The sequence below is a fragment of the Diorhabda carinulata genome, chromosome 6 (assembly GCF_026250575.1).
Source record: "Diorhabda carinulata isolate Delta chromosome 6, icDioCari1.1, whole genome shotgun sequence".
Lineage (NCBI taxonomy): Eukaryota > Metazoa > Arthropoda > Insecta > Coleoptera > Chrysomelidae > Diorhabda > Diorhabda carinulata.
The window spans coordinates 18,079,882-18,103,844 of record NC_079465.1 but is presented as its reverse complement, the minus strand read 5'-3'; the positions used below and the strand labels follow the sequence as shown (position 1 = coordinate 18,103,844).

The 23,963-nt window shown below is 32.9% G+C and overlaps 1 protein-coding gene across 2 annotated transcripts in view; it reads right to left on the bottom strand.

Annotated features, from left to right (window-relative positions):
• Positions 1 to 23,963, bottom strand: part of LOC130894740 (protein Skeletor, isoforms B/C) — an 85,225-nt gene that overhangs the window by 10,468 nt on the left and 50,794 nt on the right. For both annotated transcript variants that reach the window (XM_057801706.1, XM_057801707.1), the window contains exons 6-10: positions 22,991 to 23,090; positions 6,930 to 7,114; positions 5,821 to 6,205; positions 4,818 to 5,078; positions 1,038 to 1,231 (exon numbers count right to left, since the gene is read on the bottom strand). In XM_057801706.1, the coding sequence (XP_057657689.1) occupies positions 1,038 to 1,231; positions 4,818 to 5,078; positions 5,821 to 6,205; positions 6,930 to 7,114; positions 22,991 to 23,090 (1,125 nt within the window). The remainder of the gene's footprint in view (positions 1 to 1,037; positions 1,232 to 4,817; positions 5,079 to 5,820; positions 6,206 to 6,929; positions 7,115 to 22,990; positions 23,091 to 23,963) is intronic.

The following is a 23,963-nucleotide window of genomic DNA, read 5'->3' as shown; positions in this document are numbered from 1 at the left end:
TTTAAAATACGAAAACTTCTTTTTATCCCATTTTTATGTTCTTCTGTGTCCCCGTAACAAACGAGTAAATAATTTTCTAAATATTTAATTTTTTCATTTATCGATAATGAATGCTGCTCGTTCATTTTATCGAAGAGGTATTTACGAGTCAACATTTTCACCTCTAAGCAGCCAGGTGAACCTATAACAATAAAAAAATAATATAAATAAAACAAAAACATAAAATCCGATTTTTTTCTATTTTTGTCAAAAAAATTTCAAACTCGTTTATTTTTAAAATTAGCAGCCGATTTTAAGCAGTTTTCTTTATAAGACTTCATACTATATAATGAAATCAAAAATGTAACTCGAAAAGGTGCGGAAGTAAAGTTTTTTTTCGATTGAAATTGAAAAATAAAGAAAAAACATTTCTAAAAAAGGGTATTATTATCATTAAGTCATTTATTGACTTAATATATTTAATATTGACAATATATTTAATATTGACAATATATTTAATATTGACAATATATTTAATATTGACAATATATTTAATATTGACAATATATTTAATACAATTTTATATTAATTTAATAAAGGCTTACCTGTATTATTGGTATCCATCACTTAAACAAACAAATGTGACACGACACATAAAATATTCACCGAAGAAAAGGGCGTCAAGAACTTTCACGTGCAGTAAGTGCGACAATCAAGTTTCGACTAGTAATGCAGCGCGCTCGCGCAGTCTAGGGATGTGGATGGGGCTGGCTATTGTTCGTCAGGTAGTCTACTATTCCAGGAAAAAAATTGTTTGTCATTAGTCGATTATTGGAATTTCGACTTATGGCCGCCTAATTCCTAGAAATCTATGTATGTGCGCCGGTGAATATTATGAAGGAAGATCAAAGAAAACATGGATATATAAGAGAGGAAGAATTAAATAAGATTCAAATCAAAGCGATGGAATTAAATATATGAAGACAATAGTATGTGTCATAACCCCCAACCGATAATCTGGTTGATGATCGAATCAAAATCAAAATTTTCCTACTAACCTTTCTTTCTTTCGGTGTTTTGTATTCATAACCTCCAATTGGATCGTCAGTGATGTAGAAGGGGTGATACTTGGCTGGTATCTCCGGGTCGATACCTCCTTCTACAACGAAAGTGTATGTTCTACCTCTAACAACATTTATCACCGGAATCAGGAGTCCGTTGATGTACCACGAGATACCCCATCCAACATGACCTTAAAAATTACTCTGTTAAAATTTTACATTCTTTTTGAAAATATTTCCGGCTTAGAATCATAGAAAAACACGCCGATTTAGTGTTTTCGAGGTCGTAGAATCCATTTATTGGGTTCCATATCTGGTTTCAGGTTTAACCTGAAATTTATTGACTTTCTGAATAGAAATGTTGTAATTCAAATATCCCGTTTTAGTTTACATATTTAGTTCTCGCTTTTTATCACGTTGGAATACTTTATCTGATGTTTATTGTTTATTGTTTTCTAATTTATTTTTTAATTTGGTATATTCTTCAGAGGTTTTTCTCTAAATTACTCATATTAGAACTGATTATTAATATCTTGTTTTTAGCTTCTCCAAAACAATCTCTAACTTCATCACTAGTTTTATTGAACTCTGTTAAAACTTTCTCAATTGTTGTTGCATTATTATATTCTAAATTTTGGTTGTAATTTCTTGTAATTTCTTCAGTTAACGTCTCTTTCAATTTAATTCAGATTTTTTGATAAACTGAATAATTGATTCTCAATACTTGCTGTTACAATCTCATTATTTTCGATATGATTACGAACTAAGCTAGTATTTATAATTAGATGATCGATACTCTTTTCTACATTATCTATTTTCAAATTGAGCTACTGATTCTTTCTATTTCGTCAATTTTCACATTAGTACATTTTCTCCATTCAATATTATTCTATTTAAATCTAAATTGTTTCTAACAAGCTTATCACATTTTAGATTGCAGGATTTATAAAATTTATTGACTTCGTTTTCCATAACAATAATGAGCTATTGAGTTTTATTTCGATATTGGGTGATATCATTTTCTAATAATGTTATTTGCGGTTCCAATTTTATCTCTAATGTTTAATATACTCAATACAAATTCTTTTGATTCATTTTGAAAATCGCTCATACTCATACATACTAGGTCATTCCATCTTGCTATTAGTCTTCCCAATGGACGCCTCCCTTCTGGTTGACCTCTCTACACACTTCTTATTGTTGTCTCTTCATTCCTTTTTCTTACATGGCCCAGCTACATAATTCTTCTACTTCTTATCACAGCTACAATATCTGGTCATTTGTACCGATCCCCGAGTTTTCTGTTTTTCGGTATTCTCCATATTCCTCCTTCGAAAACTGGCCCATATATCCTCCTCAATATTATTATGTTATTAACTTCTTCTCCGTGTGTTTTGTTAGTGGCCACACCTCAGTTCCATACAACAAAACTGACTGTATATCTAATCTAGCCTAATTTAATCAAAAAATGGATTTGTTTCTGTGCCTGCTTAACAACATCAAGAAACAGTTCCCAATACGAATGTAAATAAAAGTTGATTAAATAAAAACAGAAATCAATCTTTTTTTCTACTTTACGTCTTCCCGCTTTACATCCAAGTGTCCTTCTCGGAAATATATGTCCCTTCAAAATAAAATCCTTCGTTTAATTCATGAATCCAGTTAAAAATGTCGAATTGGAAGTCTACCAATCCGATTAAGTATTAGTGAAAAAAATAAATGGATTTCATGATTTCGAAAACGCTAAACTAACTGTTCTAATTCTACACCGAGTACATTCAGAAGTATAGCCTGTTTTACATTATTTTATAATCTTTTCCTGATTAAGTCACGTAAAAGATACTATGACCTGCCAATCTTTCAACAATTAAATTATAAACTTATATTTTGTCAAATCGTTACAAATTTAGGAAAAAAATCTCTAAAAATAATAAATTAAGCACCTCAATATTTACGTAAAAATATGTACAGTATGATTCAGTTAAACACACAGTTTTGAATTCTTCTTCTCTCCATGCCTTCTCCTATCGGAGGTTGGCGACCACTACTTTAAATGCTTCTCTATCTTTTGCTATGTGAAACAATTCTGGCACACTCATACTCTTCCAGTCACGAGAACATAAAATCACATCTAATTTGAATATTTTGTGTTTGAAAAGAACGTCCTGAACCTTCCAGTTATTTCTTAATGACACGAATATCGGAAAAACTCAAATTCAATAGTTCACATGAAATGTTTGATATTTAGAAAGACCTATATACGAAAAGTGAAAGTTATGGAGTTATTTCTGAAGTTAATACAAACAGGATTGAATATGTGGTCAAATCTGAACAACATACTGTATCAGAAGAATAAATCACTTTCAATAATATACAAATCGAAAAATTAACTGACCTAGAAACCATAATATACAATAAATGAGGTGTGGGGATACGAACAAAAATAGCCGAAGTTTCATAACATTAAACAAATCCTTTGCAGCCATGACCATAACTTTGATCGTACGAGGATTGTAAGATGTTATATCTTTCCCGTATTCTTATACCGCACAGATTCAAGGCAGCTCACAGAAAATCTGCTCAAAAGTTTAGAAGCGTTTGAAAAATAGTTTGAGATGTTGCTTATTCTGCAAAGATTCAAGGCAGCTCACATAAAATCTGTTCAATTGTTTGGAAGCGTTTGAGATGCAGCTTATACTACACAGAGACGTAGCAGCGCACAGAAAATCTGCTCAAACGATTGGAAGTGTTGAAATATAGTTTGAGATGTAGCTTATACCGCTCAGATTCAAGGCAGTTTATAGCAAATCTGTTCAAACGTTTTTTGGAAGCTTTTGAGATATTTATTGGCATATTTTGAAGATAAGTTGTGTCGATAGAGCTCTAAACATCGAGGGTTTTGAGCACATTAACAAAATAGGCAATACTATAAAGAAATATAACTTAGAATATGTTGATCATGTAATTAATTCACAATTTTGTAAAGTAGGATTTTCTTAAGCAAGGTTTGATAATAGGTGGGAGAAGCATAGATCGGCGCATAACACGTGGACGTCAATATGATCGCTAACATGAAAGTCAACGGTCTATAACAGTCTTGGGACGCGAAGAAAAAGGATATCCAAAGTTACTAGGTCCTCGACTGTTACGGTGGAAGCTACTTTTATCAAACACACGATTTATTATATTTCATAAGCATAGTAAATGTCTTGTCTTGTTAGATTGACATAGATAATCTTGTACCCTCAATCACATCTGCTTTTATCATCTACATCTCGAGTTATATTCTAATGAACTTCAGATGGCTGTAAGGAGATCAGATCCTCATTCCTACAAGTTTCTTGTAAATTATTTTTGTATTGGCTTGCAGTGGTGAACTGATTTTTCTTTCTTCTCTCCACAGGATCTGCACTTGTCCGTTTTTGCTTACCTAGTCTCATCAGGTGTTTCCTAGATCGACCATATAAGGAAGATGAGACCCTAATAATTTATTGGAATAGAGGATCTAAAGGATTTGTTGAACTAATCTTGCCAGAAAAGGCGATGTGCGTTTTCTTCCTATTTCCGAAACAGACAGATTACTGGCAAGAAGATCAGCTTTGAATCATTTTTGATAGCAACCTAACTGTCGAAAGGCTAAGGACCAGTAAATGCGAATTTGATGACATATTATTTTTTACAGGAGTCTGAAAAGCGTATCCTATTCTTGCCTTCATTAGGAGATTGATAGAAACCTGAAACAACAATTCTTATTTCATTTTTAAAGATAATGCTCACCGGTAATGGCTGGATATCCTCTTTTTCCACCAGTAGGTCCCATTTGCGCATAAAATACTCCATCTTCGGGTTCATTACATTGTATTGGCGGTATAACCCAAGGTACAATTTTTTTTACGGCAGATGGAGTGGGTCGTTCTTTTTGCTGTTGCCTTCTTCTCGTCGCTTGTGTTTGCTCTTCTGTTTTAGAAGCGCTGTTTTGCGAATCGTCATTGTTCTCTTTGGGTCTTTGCGTTACTCTTTGTGAAATTCGTCTTCTACCTGTCAAAGAAAAGTCAAACAATTCGATTTCATTTGTATGAAAAAAATTTGCGACACATTATTTTACCAAGAGTGATAAATATGAATTAAACATTTTTATTCTTTAAAAGCTTTTGATGTCCACTATACGTGTTGTATTAGAAATAATTATGATGGATAGATAATAGATAAAATAATACAGATTCCTTTGAATGGAAACTTGCGTCTACAACTTTTCATTATAGTGGAATGAAAACAAAACAGAGGATGAATAAAATTCGAAATTTAGCTTCGAGATTGCTCTACATAACTAAGTCACAAAATAAAAATTTTACTGCTCTTTCACAATGTGATGCTAGAATCCTTTGTATTTCAACAAATTCCGATAAAAAAATGATTTTGATGGTGGTATTATTGAATAATTTAATTATTTTCATACGAAAATCTGGACCAAAGAAAATCTTGTGCTTTCCAATAACTAATCTAAAATTGGCGCAGTCAGTAGGATCGCGATAGAGTTCCTTTACTGGAAACTCGTCACCATTGAAAATGTTGTACAGAACGAAATCTGTCTCGAAGGCAACATTGGTTGCTTTTAATTAGTAAGCAATTGTGGGGAATACAATAAATCGTCGACTCTTTTGGGTTAAGTGACTGTATCAGATCAGAACAGAAAAGGACGTTTGAAACCTTGCATGTATTAGACTAACTTTACCGTATTTGTATTTGATTCAATCAATTATAATAATTAATTAATAGATACCATTAGTTTTTTTGGGACCTGTAGTAGTGGGTTCTTCATAGAATTCCTCTTGAGCTGCGGATGTTGCTTCAGCACCTTGTGGTAACTGCTGAGCAAAAATGGAAGGTGCACTTGTCATTGAAGGCTGTTCTACTTCTGGCATTGGACAGTTCCATGTAGCCGGTCTTCCAAAGTCAATTAGATGCGTCTGTTTAAGGTATTTGCTATGGAAAGAAACTTCCTTTCTTTGGTTGAGTGGCCCGATAGCCCAAATGATAGCTTGAGAGTGGTTTGTAAAAATGGGACGATCGAATTGATCGGAAGCTTTTAGAGGTCGTTGATATGTTATAATTGAATAACCGTTTACCATAGCCGAGTTTAACAAGTTTATGTTATTTGTATTTTCCTGCAACAAAAAAATGTGTTAAAATTATTTTTAATTTTGGGATAAACTACGAGAGTTGTCTGGAAAGTTTCCGACCCAACAATGAAAATAGACACTTTTCTTTCATAATTATTTATTTTTTTCTCCTTTCAAGAGCATTTAACTTCCATTGTTGCCAAATTAAAAATACCTCGACGTATTGTGGACTACAACGTGAAAAAATAGACAGAAAACTTTTATAGTGGAAAGAAGATTAAGAGAAAATGCTCTTTTTGGAAGGGTGTCAATGAAGAATAAGGTTACAGTGGGCTAAAGATCATGAAATTTGGATGCATGAAGATTGAAAGAGAGTTTTATGATGTGATGAGTCAAAGTTTGAGGTTCTTGGGTCTAAAAGAAGAGTGTAAGGAAGAACCGATATTAGATCTATTTGTAATCCCCTCTGTAAACACGACGTAGACTCTGTGATGGTTTGAGGATGATTTGGAAGAAAGGCGATTGGAGACCTGGTAAGAATTGAAAGGATTTTGACGAAAGAAGACTGTAAAAAAATTGAAAGCAATTATAGTACATTTTGCAGCGTGTCGACGATCCCAAGCATTCTTCGACGTTGTGCAATATAAATATCAAAATTGATCGTATTCTTTTTATTTTTATTCGAGGTGTATCACACAAACTATAGGGTGGTCAAAAACATTTGACCGGTAATGTAAATAGATCATAATGTTTAGAATCTTGTACTTACTCCGAGTCTGTTGTCTGGACATGATCCCGTTGGTCCTGAACATTGAGATTTGTCCTCTAAATAATAATCTTCAGCGTATCCTTTGAGAGTTTCTTTGTCAACCCAAGCAACTACTACGTCTCCACCAATCATCTCCGTTTTATTTTCATCTCCAGATGGACCAAAAGACATGTATTCTCCATCATCTTAAAAAAATTCAGAATTGTTGTAGATATTCCGAAAAGGTACATAATAAAAATAGTTGTTTTAGTTGAATTAGCGTTTTTTCGGTGAATGTGAAGATTGTCATCATATGAGTCGAAAAAAGGCCTTTATACATGATTTGCATACAATATTCCTTTTACTAGCGAAATTTGCTTAAAATACAGAACTTATATGGTAATTTTCCTCACGTAATAGTGTGTAAAGTGAGTTTAATTTTTCTTTAGAAGAAACAATAACGCTTTTATTGATTCCTTGGTGTAGTTATTAAATTAGTCTCTTCTCTTCGGCAGGCATAAATGCCACGTAAAAATAAATATCACAACATAAGTAGAGAAAAAAAATTAGACCTGGGACCTTCCGGACCTTGAACTCTAGCCATTACGCTACGGAGACCTTTATAATACGTTTTTTCACCTATTACTGCTTAAAGTTAAATTTTACGCAATAGAAAGTGAGTCTAAAGTACGTACTTGGAACTTTAACCGATTTCTATAGTGGAAAACTGTGGTTTTATAAAATTTTGCCTGGGAATACAAACGAATATAATTTGGGGGACGAAAGTTTCGGAGTTAACGAGAAATAAAACATCTTATTCCATAATCGTTATTTTTCAAGTTTTTTTTTTAAATCTACACAGTTTTCTCTCCGATAGCGGGAATACGGTTGATGTTTAACCAATTTGAACTGCGGTTCGTGATTTAAGCGATCGCCCATGCCTGAGAGGGTGTGTTGTTCTGATTAAAAACCACTTTATTTTTCTTCAGTTGCGGTACCTTTTAGCAATTTTTTAAAAAACAAATATGTAATGACAGCTGGATACTCAATTCCATGCATTCTCACAAAAATCGTCAGAACTACTCTCTTTTAGGATAATTTAGTTCCATCCCGGTTCTGTGAAAGAAGAACTGTAACTGAACTGAAAAATTCTGAAAACACGAACGATCAAAGAACAATTTTGTTGTATACTAAATTACTCAATAGTGTCTGTAAACTAACTGTCTTACTCAGTATAAGCTCTTTCAATTATTATAACTACAATTATTATTGTCTACATTAATAATGATGTGTAAATTTCGGCTCTGCTTTTATCCTAAGCACTTAGATAACTAACTCAAAAGGCTTCATCCTCTTCAGTCTTCTCTCTGCTCGTGATTCTTTGCGAATTTATTGGATACCTGCCTTACAGTGTCTATCTCCAGGTCCCGATGAGGATGAAGTACTAAGGTGCATTGACGATGCTTCTTAGCACTTTATTTTGAATTTTTTTGATTATTTGGGTGTTGCTTTCGCTGACACATCCCTATTGTTGAATCCCGTAGGTCCATACCGGTTTCAGGATTTGTTTGTAGACAAATAATTGATTATAAATGGAGTGGATTTTTTTCCAGCAACCAATACACTCTCTTATATGTATTACTACCATCCAAACCAGTTGAAGGTGCTAACAAAGGAAGAAGTTGAAACATTTATGAGGGACGTCCTAGACAAAGACTGGTTGTCGAAGGGAAGACATTTATCATTTAAAAGTAGACGATGTAGAGGATACTGTTTTTCACACATGTTTCAAACACATGTTTGACGGGTTTTTACTGTGATCAACAACAATGCGGTGCAATATTTGGATGTGTTCAGAAAAAATAAAAATTTGCGAAAACGCCTATCACTAAAAGCACTTTTGGTAGGCTACAGACAAAGAAAATGCGTAGGTTAAAGAGCTGGAATACACGAAAGCGTCTAAAAAAATTGCTGAATTCCTCAATCTTGAGCGACCAGAAAAGTACACCGGACTCCTTCAACGTTGTTGGTCAACGCTGGGGCTGATATCAATGTTTTAAAATGGCATAGTGGATGGAAGAGTTCATCAATGGATGAAAAAATATGTGGAAGAATCCGTGATTCCTATAATGAATGTTTCTGGTAAGAGTAGTTGCACTGTTAACATTAAGAAATTAGAATAAAAAATTCATTGATATTATTTGATTTTTTATTTCTAATTTTTTCAAATGGGGTTGGAGGAATTTCAAAGTACTGTAAAATACAAGGATAATTCGTGATGTTTTCAGTACTTTGTAATGCTGAAGGTATAATTTCAGTAGATTACGTATCAGCCCTCGTATTAGGAAAACGCAGCGTCCTTTAAACTCCATTTATTATTTTTGAAAGGGTGCTTCGTAGCTTATCTAGTTATATGCAAGATATAAAATTTAAATATCGTTATCCTTGAAAAATCATAGTACATGCAACTATTATGAAAGTTACATAGTAAGAGTTTTTAATTAACGTTTACTCGTTCACCTATACATTCAGCGAACACGAAACCAAAGTTAAATAGTCATCCAGATGTGCTTCATAAGAGAATATTTGATAATCAGTATCTGCACATTTATGAAGAGAAAATAATTTATGCAAATCATATTGAAGCATGAAAAGCATTTTCTTAATGAACTCATTAAAACGTGATAATGAAGTGAAATAAAAAAAAATTAAAACAAATGCAGTTATTAATGAAATAATAAGAATATCTGAAATTGACCAATCATCAAAAACGAGACATCATAACCTTTTTCTATTTAACACTGTTACAGATTTTTCGCTAACATCAAAACTAATCCTTAGAATTTTTGTTTTGATCTTTCCTTCTCTTTCTTTCAAGTATCTTCCAAGATATCATCTCAACGATCTTGTAATCTGCTAGTTCAAGATATGTATATAAGTATAGGTCAAGATTTCATATATACTGCGATCTAAAGGATCTGTGGCATAGAGGATGCTCAGTATCTATAGTTGATTCATTAATCCAGATCCTTTCGGAAAATGCAAAATGAGGTATGGCTATACCTGCCACAGATCTTCATTTTATATTTCATACTAATTCTGATCTAATTTTCGAAAATTTAAAGAGAAACTTTCAAGCTATTGAAATTGGACGTTTATCATAACTTGACATTGACAATCGAATACTCTACATATTTTAGAAAACGTGAGTACTAAAATTGATAGAAAAAACGAGCATCCCAAGGTTACTTAGTCAAGATATCATTGTGCTTAGGTTAGTTCTACTGAATACACTATTAACAAAACCACTACACTAACGATTACACTGTCTGACGTGTGTTTCGATAAGTTAGGTTAGGTTACTTCCATTTTTTAATCATTAATTTTGTTGTTGTTAATATACATGATGCTAATACTACGAATATATCAACACTCATAACTCAGTTTATTTTCCTAAGAGGGAAATTTCAAATTGATAGGAGGAAGATCGATGGAGTATAGGATGGAGAAGATAGGGGCAAAATGAAAAGATAGTCTTAATCCTCTTCTATTTATACTTGTAATATCTAGTAATATCTAGTATCTCAATAAACGCAAAGAACTAAGATTTTTCAATGTTTTTATCTTCCAGCTGAAACTTAATTACTAAAAAGTTTCAGGGTATGATTCTTATTAACAAAGGCAAGTTTCTAGTTCTCACAGCCATATATTTTGGATTGCCTAAGCGTTGTACCTATCTGAGAAGCTAACAATGATGCATGTGACTTTTAACAGTGAGTGAATTTGTATGGGAATCAACTGTTGCTTCTCGTGTACTGTTCTGCAAATAGACGCAACGATTCTCTCGTGTTAATTATGTTCAATCGATTACAAAATAACGAAAAAATGCCCTTTTTACCACACAAAAATGAAAGTTTCACACGCAAAAAATAGTATAACATAACGAACATTGAAATTATGACGTAATGTCACAATATCATTGACTTTTACTCCCATGGATGCTAAGCAAGGAATAATTGATTGATTAGTGCCTCCTTCGTCCTTTGATATATCAATTATTTACAATCTAAACGCGTCGATTGGTTTCATAAATTATCAATTAGTAGGTCCTTTAAGAGGAGAGGTCTATTTGGACTTTCTACAAAATATTTTGCTGAATTTGCTTGCCGAAGACAATATTGTTATCTGAGGTATGTATTTTCAGCATGATGAACATCCTCTCCCTTTTCATTGGCAATAAGACATCGAAATAATATTTATGGCAACATGTGGATAGGACATGAAGGTCTTTGGCCTTTGGGATCTCCTGGTTTCAATCCCGTTGATTAGCATCTTTGGGGACGATTGAAGCAACTAGTTTACTGCAATTCAATAGAGTTGATCATTTTAGTTGCAATACTTGAAATTTGTTCAAATTGATACCTCAATATGTGAAAAAAATTGAATAAAATACCACAACTTTGTCCTTAATAAAGAAGAGGAGTGAACAGTTTTATGTAGCCACATGATATACTTCCTGAAGGACTCTACGTATAGTAGAAATATGTGTAGTTCCTCATTACTTTACCTGTATAAGTACTAGCAGAAAACCCTCGTATAATAATAATATATTCTTGAGTTTATTTATATGAATATGTCTTTGTTAGGTACCTACCTCTCGTTGTAGTTATTAGCTGCTTTCCATTTATATTCAAGTGAACTGGGACACTCAGTTATGTATCTTATACTCAAATAATGACGTCACTACTCAGTAGATAAAAGGTACACGTAATGTGATTTGATATACACAATAAAATTATTTATTTATTTGATAATTTTGATAACAAAATTTGACAACGTGTTGTCCTCAATTGCAATTTCAAAACAAGACTCACTAAAGTACACGGTCTCAAGTTTGTACAAATTTCGGGTAAAAACTCAGTTAGATCGTTAGTTAAGACGTCACAGGTGAGAATAATATGAGTTTTAGTGTGAATGGAAACGAGTTTAATGGTATACAGAGAGTTCTACATTCTTTAAAATTGAATTTTTGAAAACAAACAAGCGTCGTCATCTGGTTTACAACATGACGTCGATGATAAAAAATCGCATACTAAATGTTCATTATTTGCAATTTTACATGAGCCATATAGTCTAATAGAATTGTACTAAACGTTTTCTAATTTTTGTTATTTATTCTGTATATGTACAAAATATAATTGAAACGAATTCACTGGCCGACAAGATTTTCAAAACAGGCAACATTTTTAAAATGGAAATACCCGTCCAATAATAGAAAAAATATTGATTAAGCCTTAAAACGTACCACTTTTTAATAGCTTAATTATCTCTGTTTACATTAGCAGGTAATTTTATAAAGGAGCGGTAAATATCGGTAAATTTTATGGTCGAAAAAATACCTGAACTGTATTATTCAGAATAATAAACATGAAAATAACATTAAAAATTAGTATTCTGTTGAGTTTTATAGTGAGTGGTTCTCTATTCATAGTGCAAAAAGTGATTTTAAAGAAAAAAGAAAAAATTTGATGTATTTGTGGAGAATTTATGGTGAAATCGCAAGCCAGGCAATTTTCCGGAAATGTGAAAAAAGCCTATTTCAAATATTTAGGTAGGTACTTTAATTGGAGACCAAGACAAGCAGTGGGCCCCCCACGCGTGTTGAGTTGGTTGTAACATGTCGTTGGTGCAGTGGATGACTGTGAAGAACAAACGCATGCCTTTTGCAATTCCAATGGTATGGCTGGAGCCTACTAACCATTTTGTCGACTGCTATTTTTGTCTAACAAAGACTGAAGGTTATTCTAAGAAAGGAAAGCAGATATGCGGAGACCTGAAGATGATTGGAATTAATGGGATTTAATGAGACTCCAGGGAGAATTTACGAAACATTGCTTTTTTCTTTGTCTATAGGACAGTCGGGCAGCAGATCAACACTATGTAAAAAAAATTCGCAAGCAAGAAGTGCGTTTCAAACGGGATTTCAAAATGTCATGTTTATACACTCTGTAGATCCCAAAAATGTCCTGCCACACCTTCACATTAAACTTGGATTGATGAAAAACTTTGTAATGCTATGCATAAAGAGGGTGATAGATTCAAATACCTTAGAGAAGCCTTTTCCCAGTTGAGTGATGCCAAATAAAAGGAAGGTATTTTTATTGGGCCACAAATAAGAAAATTATTGAAGGATGACAATTTTGCAAAAATGCTCACTAGGCAGGAACTTGAAGCATGGAAGGCATTTGTTAGTGTAGTGAGGGGATTTTTGGGCAACAATTTGGATCCAAACTACCAACAGTTAGTTGTGTGTGTGTATGTGTGTGAAAGAAAATGACTTTGAAGCAAGTCCATCAGCCACAGAATTTATCAATGATACTACTTAGATATTAATTTTATATCCTTGATAAAATTTACTAATAGATCTAAAGTTTCTCGTTTATCTATGCTTAAAAGGTGTGTGAGGTTTAGAGATAGGGAGTAGTTTTATTTGACAAGAAACTGTTATGAATTGTTTGTTTCATGAATGTGATTGCTGCATCCGAAAAAAATGTGATTGAGATGAGGACAAGAATTATCATCGCAGGTACAGGTTGATGATTGCATAATACCCAGCATGGCAAGATGGGCGGGATATCTCCCATGACCAGTCGTCATTCTAAGTATACTTACTAGCTGAATAAAATTGTGTATTTGAAAATATAGTTCGGGGGTGAGGGTAAATTAGGATAAATTTGAAAATAGGTGTTATTTGAGGACCGTGAGGCAGTATCCCAGTGTTTCTGCCATTCTATCTTTTATTGAATTGATCGCATCTCTTCCTGTATATACCTTACAAAAAACTCCAATTCACACCCCCATCTTTTTTATTTGACTTCAACCAGGACAGATCCTGTAAGATAGCATACAACTCCGCAATATATATGCTGGAAATATCGGAACAGTTAGTGATGAACTTCTAGACGCCTACAAATCCCTTGGTGAGGGAATGTCATTGAAAATTCATTTCCTCCATTTCCATCTGACATTTTTTCCCGAAAAAGCTGACAGTGATGAGCAGGGTGAAAGGTTTCACCAAAATATTAGAACAATGGAAATTCGGTATCAAGGACGATGGGTGCAGCCCCCCATAAAAGGAAAAATTAGAGCTAATTAATATTTAAAATGTTTTTTTTTAAAGGTTTTGTTTTTAATAGATGTGAGGCATTTTTATTAGATGTAACTATAAATATTGTCTATATATACGATTTAAAAAACGTGAAATTATTTTTTTGATAGATATTAAATATTTTACCAATGAATATAGTTACGTGCTACAATTATTTTTTTCATATTTTCGCATTTGTATAGGTCCATTTTATCACAAAATGCTATTCATTCTAGTGTTAGTACAAAAAAAGTTTTTTTTGTCGACCAGTGAATTACTATGATTTTTACTACTACTAATTCCAACAACAAAACCTTCAAATACACAAATAATATGGAAGTTCGCGATTTATTTACTTTCCAAACTATGCAAATCCATATTTATTTATTTTATATTGTTCCTACGAGTCGAAAGTTCAAGTCCACTGTGCTAAATTCACCATAAATGTCAACTTTCAAACAATTCCATATTTTGCATAAAATCCGAAAATGGGTCAAATGATTATTCAAAATAATCTTGTGCATTGAACTCAGGTGTGGGTAAAAGGTAAAAGATAATAAATAACGTTAAAAAATCAGGTTATTTCATTGAACTTTTGGTGAATGTGGAACTTGAGGTGACTGACATCAAAATCGATGATGATTTGTCAGGGTCAGTTGGTGAATGGAGATGTTAGACCTCTAATTAACCTATACTTGATTCAAGTATTTACTCAGTGGCGTAACAATAGGGTGGCAGGACGAGCAAAATGACCCCCAGCCGGAAGGTGCCCCACAGACGGATAGTATTAATTTATTATTAGAATATTTAGTGAAATTCATTAGTTTTATCTTTAATTTATTCAAGTTACCTACGTGCATACACAAGTTAAACAAAAAAAATTTAATGAATTTTTTTAAAAAGTTACCACCCAATTATTACATGTCCCAATTAATACAGTTAACCCTACAGTCTGAGAGGTACTTCCAGCCTAAGATTGAATAGAAGAGAGTTGAGGTGCTAGCAGAAAAAGAGGTGTAAACTGTTATAAAAACAAAATAACGTGAAAAAATCTGAAAAATCGCAAGGCAATCAAAGTAAATTTAGATGTGTTACCTGCGAAAAATATTACAGTTGTTTTTTTGTTTTATATAGTAAGAGATATATTGATTTGTATAAATTATTTTTTATTTACAGGTTATACTGAACACATGGTTTATACTACCACTGCACCAATGCTCATAATTACACTGTCTGGTACGCGTTTCGATGACCAAGTTATTGTCTTCAGGTACTGATAGTAAACTGCTCATCTCAGTCTCTGAAGACGATAATTTGGTTATCGAAATTCGCACTAGACAGCGTAATTGTGAGTGTTGGTGTAGAGGTAGTGTAAACAGTATATTCAGTATGAATATCACCAACGGTTCCAAAAATTCCAGCTTAATTTACAGTTTTCATTTTTATAAAATGAAAAAATTAATTTTAGTTTATTTCGTTTAATATAGTAGAGGTATAAAACAAAACAATGTCCAAATAGTCCATTGAAATGTTAAAATTTGAGGGCCAAACTGAATATTTGTTAAAGGACGCAATTTTATTTATGGGACATGTAGGGGGTAAATACAGGCTTAACCCCAAGTTTGTGGGTTTGCTGCACTTGTCTTTCAGCCGCTATTTTGAAAAAAGGGGTGAAAATACGTTTTTCGCGATAACCCGAAAAAAATCAATCTTACTATTTTGTAGCAAATTGCTTTGTTTACAATTATAATTATCAGACGTTTTGTCATAATTTCAAAATTTACATAGTTATGAGCAAAAAAGTCGAAAAATCTCCTTTTTTGCCCAAGAACTATTTGTAGAAGAGATTTTGTATAAATTTCATTAATTTAAAACGTTGTCACAGCGCTTTAAAGGTGACCAGGCTCGTCAATGCTCATGACAGCCCTGTCAAAACAACATATTTACCTTACTTGTATGTTTTTCTTCACTGTGAACCTATTTTTTTCCCATCTCTACAATTCCACTTATTGATTAATGACTCCGAGAAGTCGTGGAAATACTTGCGTCCCACCTAGAAGCATCAATCTACAGAAATTCAATTTGACAAAAGCACTGTACCCAAAATATCCCAAAAAAATTCTTAGTAATGAAAAACAAATCTAATTCCATAGACCTATTGAAAACTGCTCTGACAGATGTGGGTTTTTGTGTTGACTATTCTGATTTAGATGGATATACAGTCATCGTCTCTACTGCACTTTCTGCATCCCAACCCTGCGATTCCTTGGCTATCGTAGCAGAGGACATCGACATCCTTGTGTTGCTCAAGGCATTAGGGAGGAAAAATTCAAATATTTTCTCTTTAAAACCTTTAATTAGGCGTACATCTAACTAGATATATGGTCCTTCGGCCTTTATATATGGAGATTTAATAGCGGAAAACTTCCTGTTTCTCCATGCTTTTTCAGGATGTGACACAGCATCAGCCGCCTATAATATGGGCAAACTGAAACTCTGGAAAAACATCCTGAGGTAACTGATAGTACAGCACTATTCCCGAATAAAAAAGTAGACCTTTTTTGTCGTTGCGCCAAGGACAATTTTCTAGATACTATGAGACACAAACGATTCTCCAAGACAGTATCAAAAAATTCATTCAGTTTATCATCTTCCTCCAACACAGGATGCAGACCATTTTCAAAGTCTGCGAGTATATCACCAGGTCCAATTATAGCTTGGAAAATACTATAATCCTGAAGATTGGGGCTGAAAAAAGAAGGGAAACATTAGGATGCCAATCCAAACTTAGAAGCCTCCAGCAATTCCCAATCCTAATTTTCGGCAGATGTAAAGGAAATTGTGGAAGTATGTGCGGTTGCAGGAAATCCATTGTTGTGGAGAAACCCGTACCAACATTATGGAAATAACAAATTTAATGGAAGGAAATTAATTTGAAGAAGAATTGCCAACGATGACTCCAACTTTAACTCCTGTCATTCTCCAAACTTTCAACTAGATTCTGAGCCATGGCCTGGATCATCGAAGAAGAGTAGAAAATAATAATTAGCTAGTAAAAAAACGCGCCTAGAGACTTTACCTCATAGGTGGCGGGGAAAAGAATCGTAATAAAAATTTTGGATTTAAGACAAAAAGGTCAAGATCAAGGTCAAGGGTGGCAACCCCACAAACTTAGGGTTAAGTATTGATCCCTCTACATGTCCCATAAATAAAATTACGAAATGTTCAGCCCATGTAACATTTCAATGGACAGTTTCGGGTACTGTAGGCCATTTCTTACAAACACGTATAGATGGCACGTTTAGATGGCACGTATCCAATGCTTATGTAGGCAGCACAAAATACAGAAATATGTATGCATCAGCGGTGGATACACGCGGCAACTATATCATTGGTATATATGTAGGTATCTACGGTGGATACTTACGGCACTTTAGGTGTTTATAAAACAACTGATTCGAATGAATTTAGTGTTATCTTGGCTTCAGTACCTTAAATTAGGTGTATGGAAAATTGGATTCCGCGTTGAAATGCTTGTATTGGCTAGAAAGGAACATATTTTGGAGGCGATACTAATTTTTTGTGTTAAAATATCAATTTTTAGTGCTTCTATTATGAAAAGTTAATTAAATAACTCAAATTCAAAATCCAAATTTCAAACAAAGAAACAACGTAGCAAAGTCAAAGAAAATAACGTAATGATGAAGGTCGAGGGATGAAATTATAAACAGTTTTCGAAAATTGTTTTATTTTCGAACTTGTACGCAATAAATTGAAATTATTGATATTTGACGTTTTGATTTACTAAAATTAGTAATAAGCTCTTGCTATTATTAGTTATTCATTATGTACAGGGTCTGTTCGTTATAAACTACCCACTTATAATTGTTTCAAGTGAAAAGTGATAACAGAATTTTGTTAAAATGCTCTTAAAAGTTCAATATCGTTCAAATTTAAGGGAATACAAGACTTTGTATATATTGAAATTTTATATTCTTCTATATAGAATTTTTCGGGTTTGTCTAACTGTCACCCATCGATGTCGTGTTTTAAAAAAATCAATGTATTATTCCAAATAATTATAATTGATTATATTCTATCTAGTATAGATAATTAATGACATTGACAGGTAAAAGTATAATTTATTACATTGTTTAAATATCGATTTGATGAAAAACATGAATTAGAAACTGTTAATTAGTTGAAAATTGAACGGTAGAAAATTTGAAATGTACAGATTCATATTTGATTATTTTCTTGTATTTCCGAAATGAAGCAGATTATTGCACTTTTAATCAACAATATTTGCACCACTTAAATGAAGATTTTTATTCCATTATTGTTAATAACGATGGAATTCACCGAGTAATTTATAACGACTAACCTTGTACATTATTCATTGCTCAATACAATTTTCGCAACAACAGTGTTTCCTCGAATCAACTAATTGATTATTTTTATAACTTTTCTTTCTCTTCCGATTCCGATCTTTTTTTATACATACAGAACACTGACAATGCTGTTCTGTTTTATCATATTTTCTAGATGAAGCTTTCCTTTGATCACCAACTTCCGAATTTTTTGTGGATTTACTTCTTTTCACTTTATTACTTTTGGTTTTCTCGCGTGAAACCAATTTTCTACGAGGAGATGCGTCAGCTTCATTTTTAGCCTTCCGATTAAAACAGAAGAAAAAACCTCGAGGCCTCGTAACCATCGGAGGTTCTGGTTCATGAGTTTCTAAATTCGAATTTACCTGTTCGGATAAACAAACGTCGCAAGTACAATTTCTTGTCTCCGGTAATTCCTGTACTTCTTGTACGTCATCTTCAAAACAAGTACATGCACATTCTATACAGCTGCAAGTACTTGCGAGTCCTTTTTTATATTCGCAGTCTACGAAATCACAGTTTGAGAAACTGCAAGTAGTTTTTAATGACGGAATCGTTTTATCTTCTTCATATACAGTTACACCAACTTCTTTGGATTTCTCGAATTCTAGTAAACATCTGCAACAACTGCAATCTGAGTCATGTTTATCTATTGTTTTGTTTGGAAATTCTTCTGCGAAACATTGTGTATACGTGCATTTTGTGCGTTGGAAGCTACTTCTAATTTTTGGTAATTCTGTATCTGAACCAACTTGTTTATCATTTTGATTAGATAGATCAGAATCACGGCAGCTGCATTTTTTACAACAATACATTGTATTGGTATCTACTACTACATCTTTTTCAGGTAACAGCTCACTTGGGGTCACCCCTAACTTAATACTATTTACATTATCGTTTAATTCATTTGTTGTAACCTGGGATTTATCGGAAGTTTTTTTAATAATATTTCCACTAAATTGATTTTCAGTTGCTTTAATGTTGTCTCGATCCACAAATGACTTCTCTAATTGTTTTATATTGTAGCTTCGTTTTTGTATTGGTCCAGAAAATGTTTTAATCGGTGTATCTGTTTTCCTAATTTTAGATTTTTCAGGTTCGGATTTTGTTACTGGTTCGATGTAATTCATGGTCTGCGTTTGTATATCCACAGAATCTTCTTTAAACTCGCGATTTGCACAAGAGCAAGAGCATTTACATAATAATGTTGTATATTTGATCGCATTTTCGTTTTTCTTTTCTGTTTCTTGGGGTTTAATAATACTTTCAGGACATATAAAACCTAAGCATTCACATTTCCAATTTCCTAACTCAAAATTCGGTTGAGTCTCATTTTGATTGTAATCACTTTCTTTTTGAACGCATTTACAATTTTCGCAAGTGATTTTCGGATCCGAGGTTATTGTTCCACATTCATATTTGGCACAGCCGCATACAGAACGTGTGACAGACATCAGTTTGGTATTGACGTACAAGTCATTCAATTTGAAATATGTCAAACTGAAGTTTTCGCAAGTACGAGCAACTTAAGTTGAATTTATAAGTTCCAGTCCGAATTGGAAACTATTTATGAAGTTTTTGACTTTTCTTTGTCGCTGGAGATTTAATTGGTTGGTATTGTAAAATTTATGTCACAAATGCTGGCAGCATCGTATTGAAACTTTATACAAATACGTTTTGGAAGCTGGTACATTTAATTAATTTGTTTTATAAATGACTCTAATAGAGGGCGCTATCTACACGATTCGTACCGAGCAGTTTTGAACATTGAACATCGTTTAGTCTTACACAAAAAAGTACTTTTGATAAAACTCGATACTGTGTAATTTTCGGAATAATTTGATTTAAAAATTATGAAGTAATAACCGTTACTGCTATAAAATAATAATAAATGTATTAATTGAACAAAAAATCACAAGATGCAAATTTAATAACATAAAATAGAAATCAATTAGAGTAGGTGCTCAAAATGTCCTCAGTTTTCCCGAATACACAGGATTATCATTTATCTAATGAATACATTAAACACTTGGGAGTTAGCTATAAGGTCATTCAAGTGACTTTAAATTCTGTCTTTCAATTCTTGAGGTGAATTTACCATTGTAGCATAAAATTTTTCTTTGAGATACGAAACAAAATCCAAGGGATTAAAATCATAAAACTGAGGGGGTCAATGAATCGGAGCTTCTACACCTCTATCAATCCATCGATTCGTAAAATAGTTACTTACCAATTACGACACTTTCTATCAAAGTGTTGTGGAGTTGCTGCCCAAATATTAACTTTAAATCTGACCTCGGTCGTAAAAAGGATACATATTGAAAAATTTGTATTGAGGGCTGTCCTTTCTTGTAATGTTTGACAAAAATCCATTGTAACCGCTCTTGGACTTCTCTGTAATATCTTGTCTTACCACATTCCTCGTGCTAACTGTTGAATTTTGATCAACTAAATTTAAAATCATATTTTCTTTATCAATGGTTCTGGTGGTTCTTGGCCTACCAGATTTTATTTTTTAGGTCTCACATTTCCAGTATCTCTAAATGCATTTTTACTTAGTAAGTTTCTTCGACCAAAGGCCTCCAATAGGTCAGTGCTCATAATTATTAACCTTGGAAAAACAAGATCCCATACTGATTAGACTGGATTTTTGTAAAACGTTACAAGAAAGAAAAACCTTCAGTCCCAATTTTTTTGAATGTATTCGTTTTACCTATGGTGTCTCATTCACGCGACAAAAAAATTGAATAACCAAAAATTCTATTAATACTTTATATACCTGCATCTGTTAATATTTTATAATTTTCAAATCAAAATATTCCGAAATCGGTACACAGTATGGAGTTTTATCAAGAGCAGGTTTTTAGTATAAAATTGAATGATGTTTAAGTCTACTTGAAATTTTTCTTGATAAATCTAATATTAAAAAAGTTATGTTGATTGTTACTAGATAAGAACTGTGAACTAGCACCCTCTATGAGAATCAGACAAAAAAAAACGAATTCATTGGATGTATCAGCTTTCAAAACATATTCGTATAAATTACCGGGATAACCTTTTTGTAGAACACCCTGTACAAAAAAAGTCGTGAAATGTGAAAGTTGTGAAAATTATCAGCTTATAAGGAAGAATATAGAATATTTTTTATCCCATTTGCGTGGGATGTGAACAAACATTGTTGGGACGGGACGGCCACTGTAGAAACTGCTGGGAAAGTGCCTGCGTCTATAACATTTTCCTAGCCCGTTGATGGACATATAGCAAATAACCGTCTCGGCAGCTTGCGACTAATGAGGCGTTGAATGTTATTTACCACGCAATTGATCGGCCCGAAATTGCAAATGCAGGGCCAATAAACGCCAACTTTCAGTTTCCTGAGTTTTTCAAATCATGTTTACATATCTAATTCGTTTTTTTTTGTTTTTTCGAGTAAATTGAGAATTTCATTAATCACAAGCAGGTCGAATGTTATCGATCTCTTCATATAAAATAAACACACTCGGGACACAGAATTTTTTATCTGTGCTGGCATGGCGGGCCATTTTATTTTTGATAAACAGAAATGGTGGTTGTCGTTTGTGTGATGTTATACATTTTAGAAGTGTTATGTTATAAATGGTTGGAAAACTAAATATAAAACAAATCAGAATTATTGATTGAAAATATCGACAAGTGACGAGCAGTTAACGATATTTACACAGAAAATGGAAAGAGGAATGAAGAGAAGAAGTCAAAAAACTAGTAATCAGAGAAGAGAAAATAGATATAATGAAAATCGACAATGCAATGAAGTGGATAATAACTAAGGGTGAAAACAAAAAAAAGATAAATGTAAAGATATAGTAAGAATGGATCACGGAACGTTAGGACAATGCTGACAATGAAAAAATTGAGAAAACTACGAAAGATATGTTGGAATACAAAATAAACTTATCGATACTTATTGTTGAGAATTGATCAATTGACAGCTGACCCGAACCCAACCTAACCTTGACCCTATCCAACTTCGCACTATACTTTTGTTTTATATAGAGTCAAAGTTGGTAATTATGTATTCTAATGTATTCTGATTTTATTAAAAAGTAGTAGGCGATAAGCACCTTTTGACAGTTTCATGTAATAGTGACACAAGCGAAAAGAAAGGCGAAAGAAAAACGTGCTCCGAAATTGTTATTCCGTTATTATTGTTATTTGAACGCACTTTTGAAATCCTGTTCAATAAATCGAACATTGATCAAGATTGGACTCAATTTATTTGCAACTACAAACCCAAAACCCACTGCAAATTAACAACACTTATCGACTACAAAATAAACAAGGTGTTTACATACAATTTGCGGTATCGAAAGTGAATGGAAAATGAGAAAGAGCCAGACCAGATTGAATCAAATGTGTTATGTGTTCAAAAGTGTCTAAAACTAACATTAACACGTACCCAATCGCTGAATGCCATTAAAGTAAATATTGATTATAAAATATAATTTTCACTAAGGTTGATAGCTACATTTTAAACTAATACTAGAGAAAGTTGTGAAAATACTTACTGAGTTTTGCCACAAGTTGAATAACGATACTTTCTCCTGCAACAGCCCATCTAACTTCAAATGCTAGGTTATCCAGAAGTACTTCGCAATTAAGTTTTGACTGAAATTGAAAAAAAATTCTTATAATATCTCTTTAATGCATCTAAATGCTTTTGATTTTAGGTCTCTTCTGTTTTAAAATTAGTTGAAAATACGTTTAATATACAATAAAATTTTTTCTTAACGCATTTCTTGCTTTTTCAATATATGTGCATCAAATTTATAGAATCTTACACAATTCAATTTATCTAGTACTGGAAAAAATAGCTTTAGATGCTAAACTCGGCACTAGAAATACCATCTTTGATAAATCATCGCAGGAGCTTAACTACGCGACATAGATCTGACTATGGAGAGTAAAACATTTGCCGTAAAAAATATGGAACTACAAGAAATACGATTGGAGAATAAAACATCGAAGCGATGGATGAGTTAGTACATCTTGATAAACTCGATTGACGAGGTTAGAGATAAAAAGCCTTATAATGCTTGTCAATCGACGTTATCTCGCTCTATTCAAAATTCAAGTCTCTCAATAAATACATGGATGAAAATCAATAAAAAATATGTCAAAGAAAAGAACACCTGAAGAAGTATAAATAACTTTGATTTCTGCAGTTCATGCAGAGAATCAGGAAACAGACAAAATAACAACCAAATTGGCAGGATTAGATGAAATAAAGGCTAAAATGGAGAGACGTGGTTTCTGAAGAAGCTACAGAGATTGTTGCAGCAACAGATGCGTTCGAGGCTAGAGAAAAACACGGCTCTTATCAAAATTTGATTTCTTCCAAGGCATTGTTAGTTTATCTTTTACGTACAAATATAAATCATTATATTCTAAGGCTATTTAAAAAAAACTAATTTTAAAACAGAAGAGACCTAAAATCAAGATGCTTTAATATATCAAAAGGTCTAAGAAATAAGAAATTGA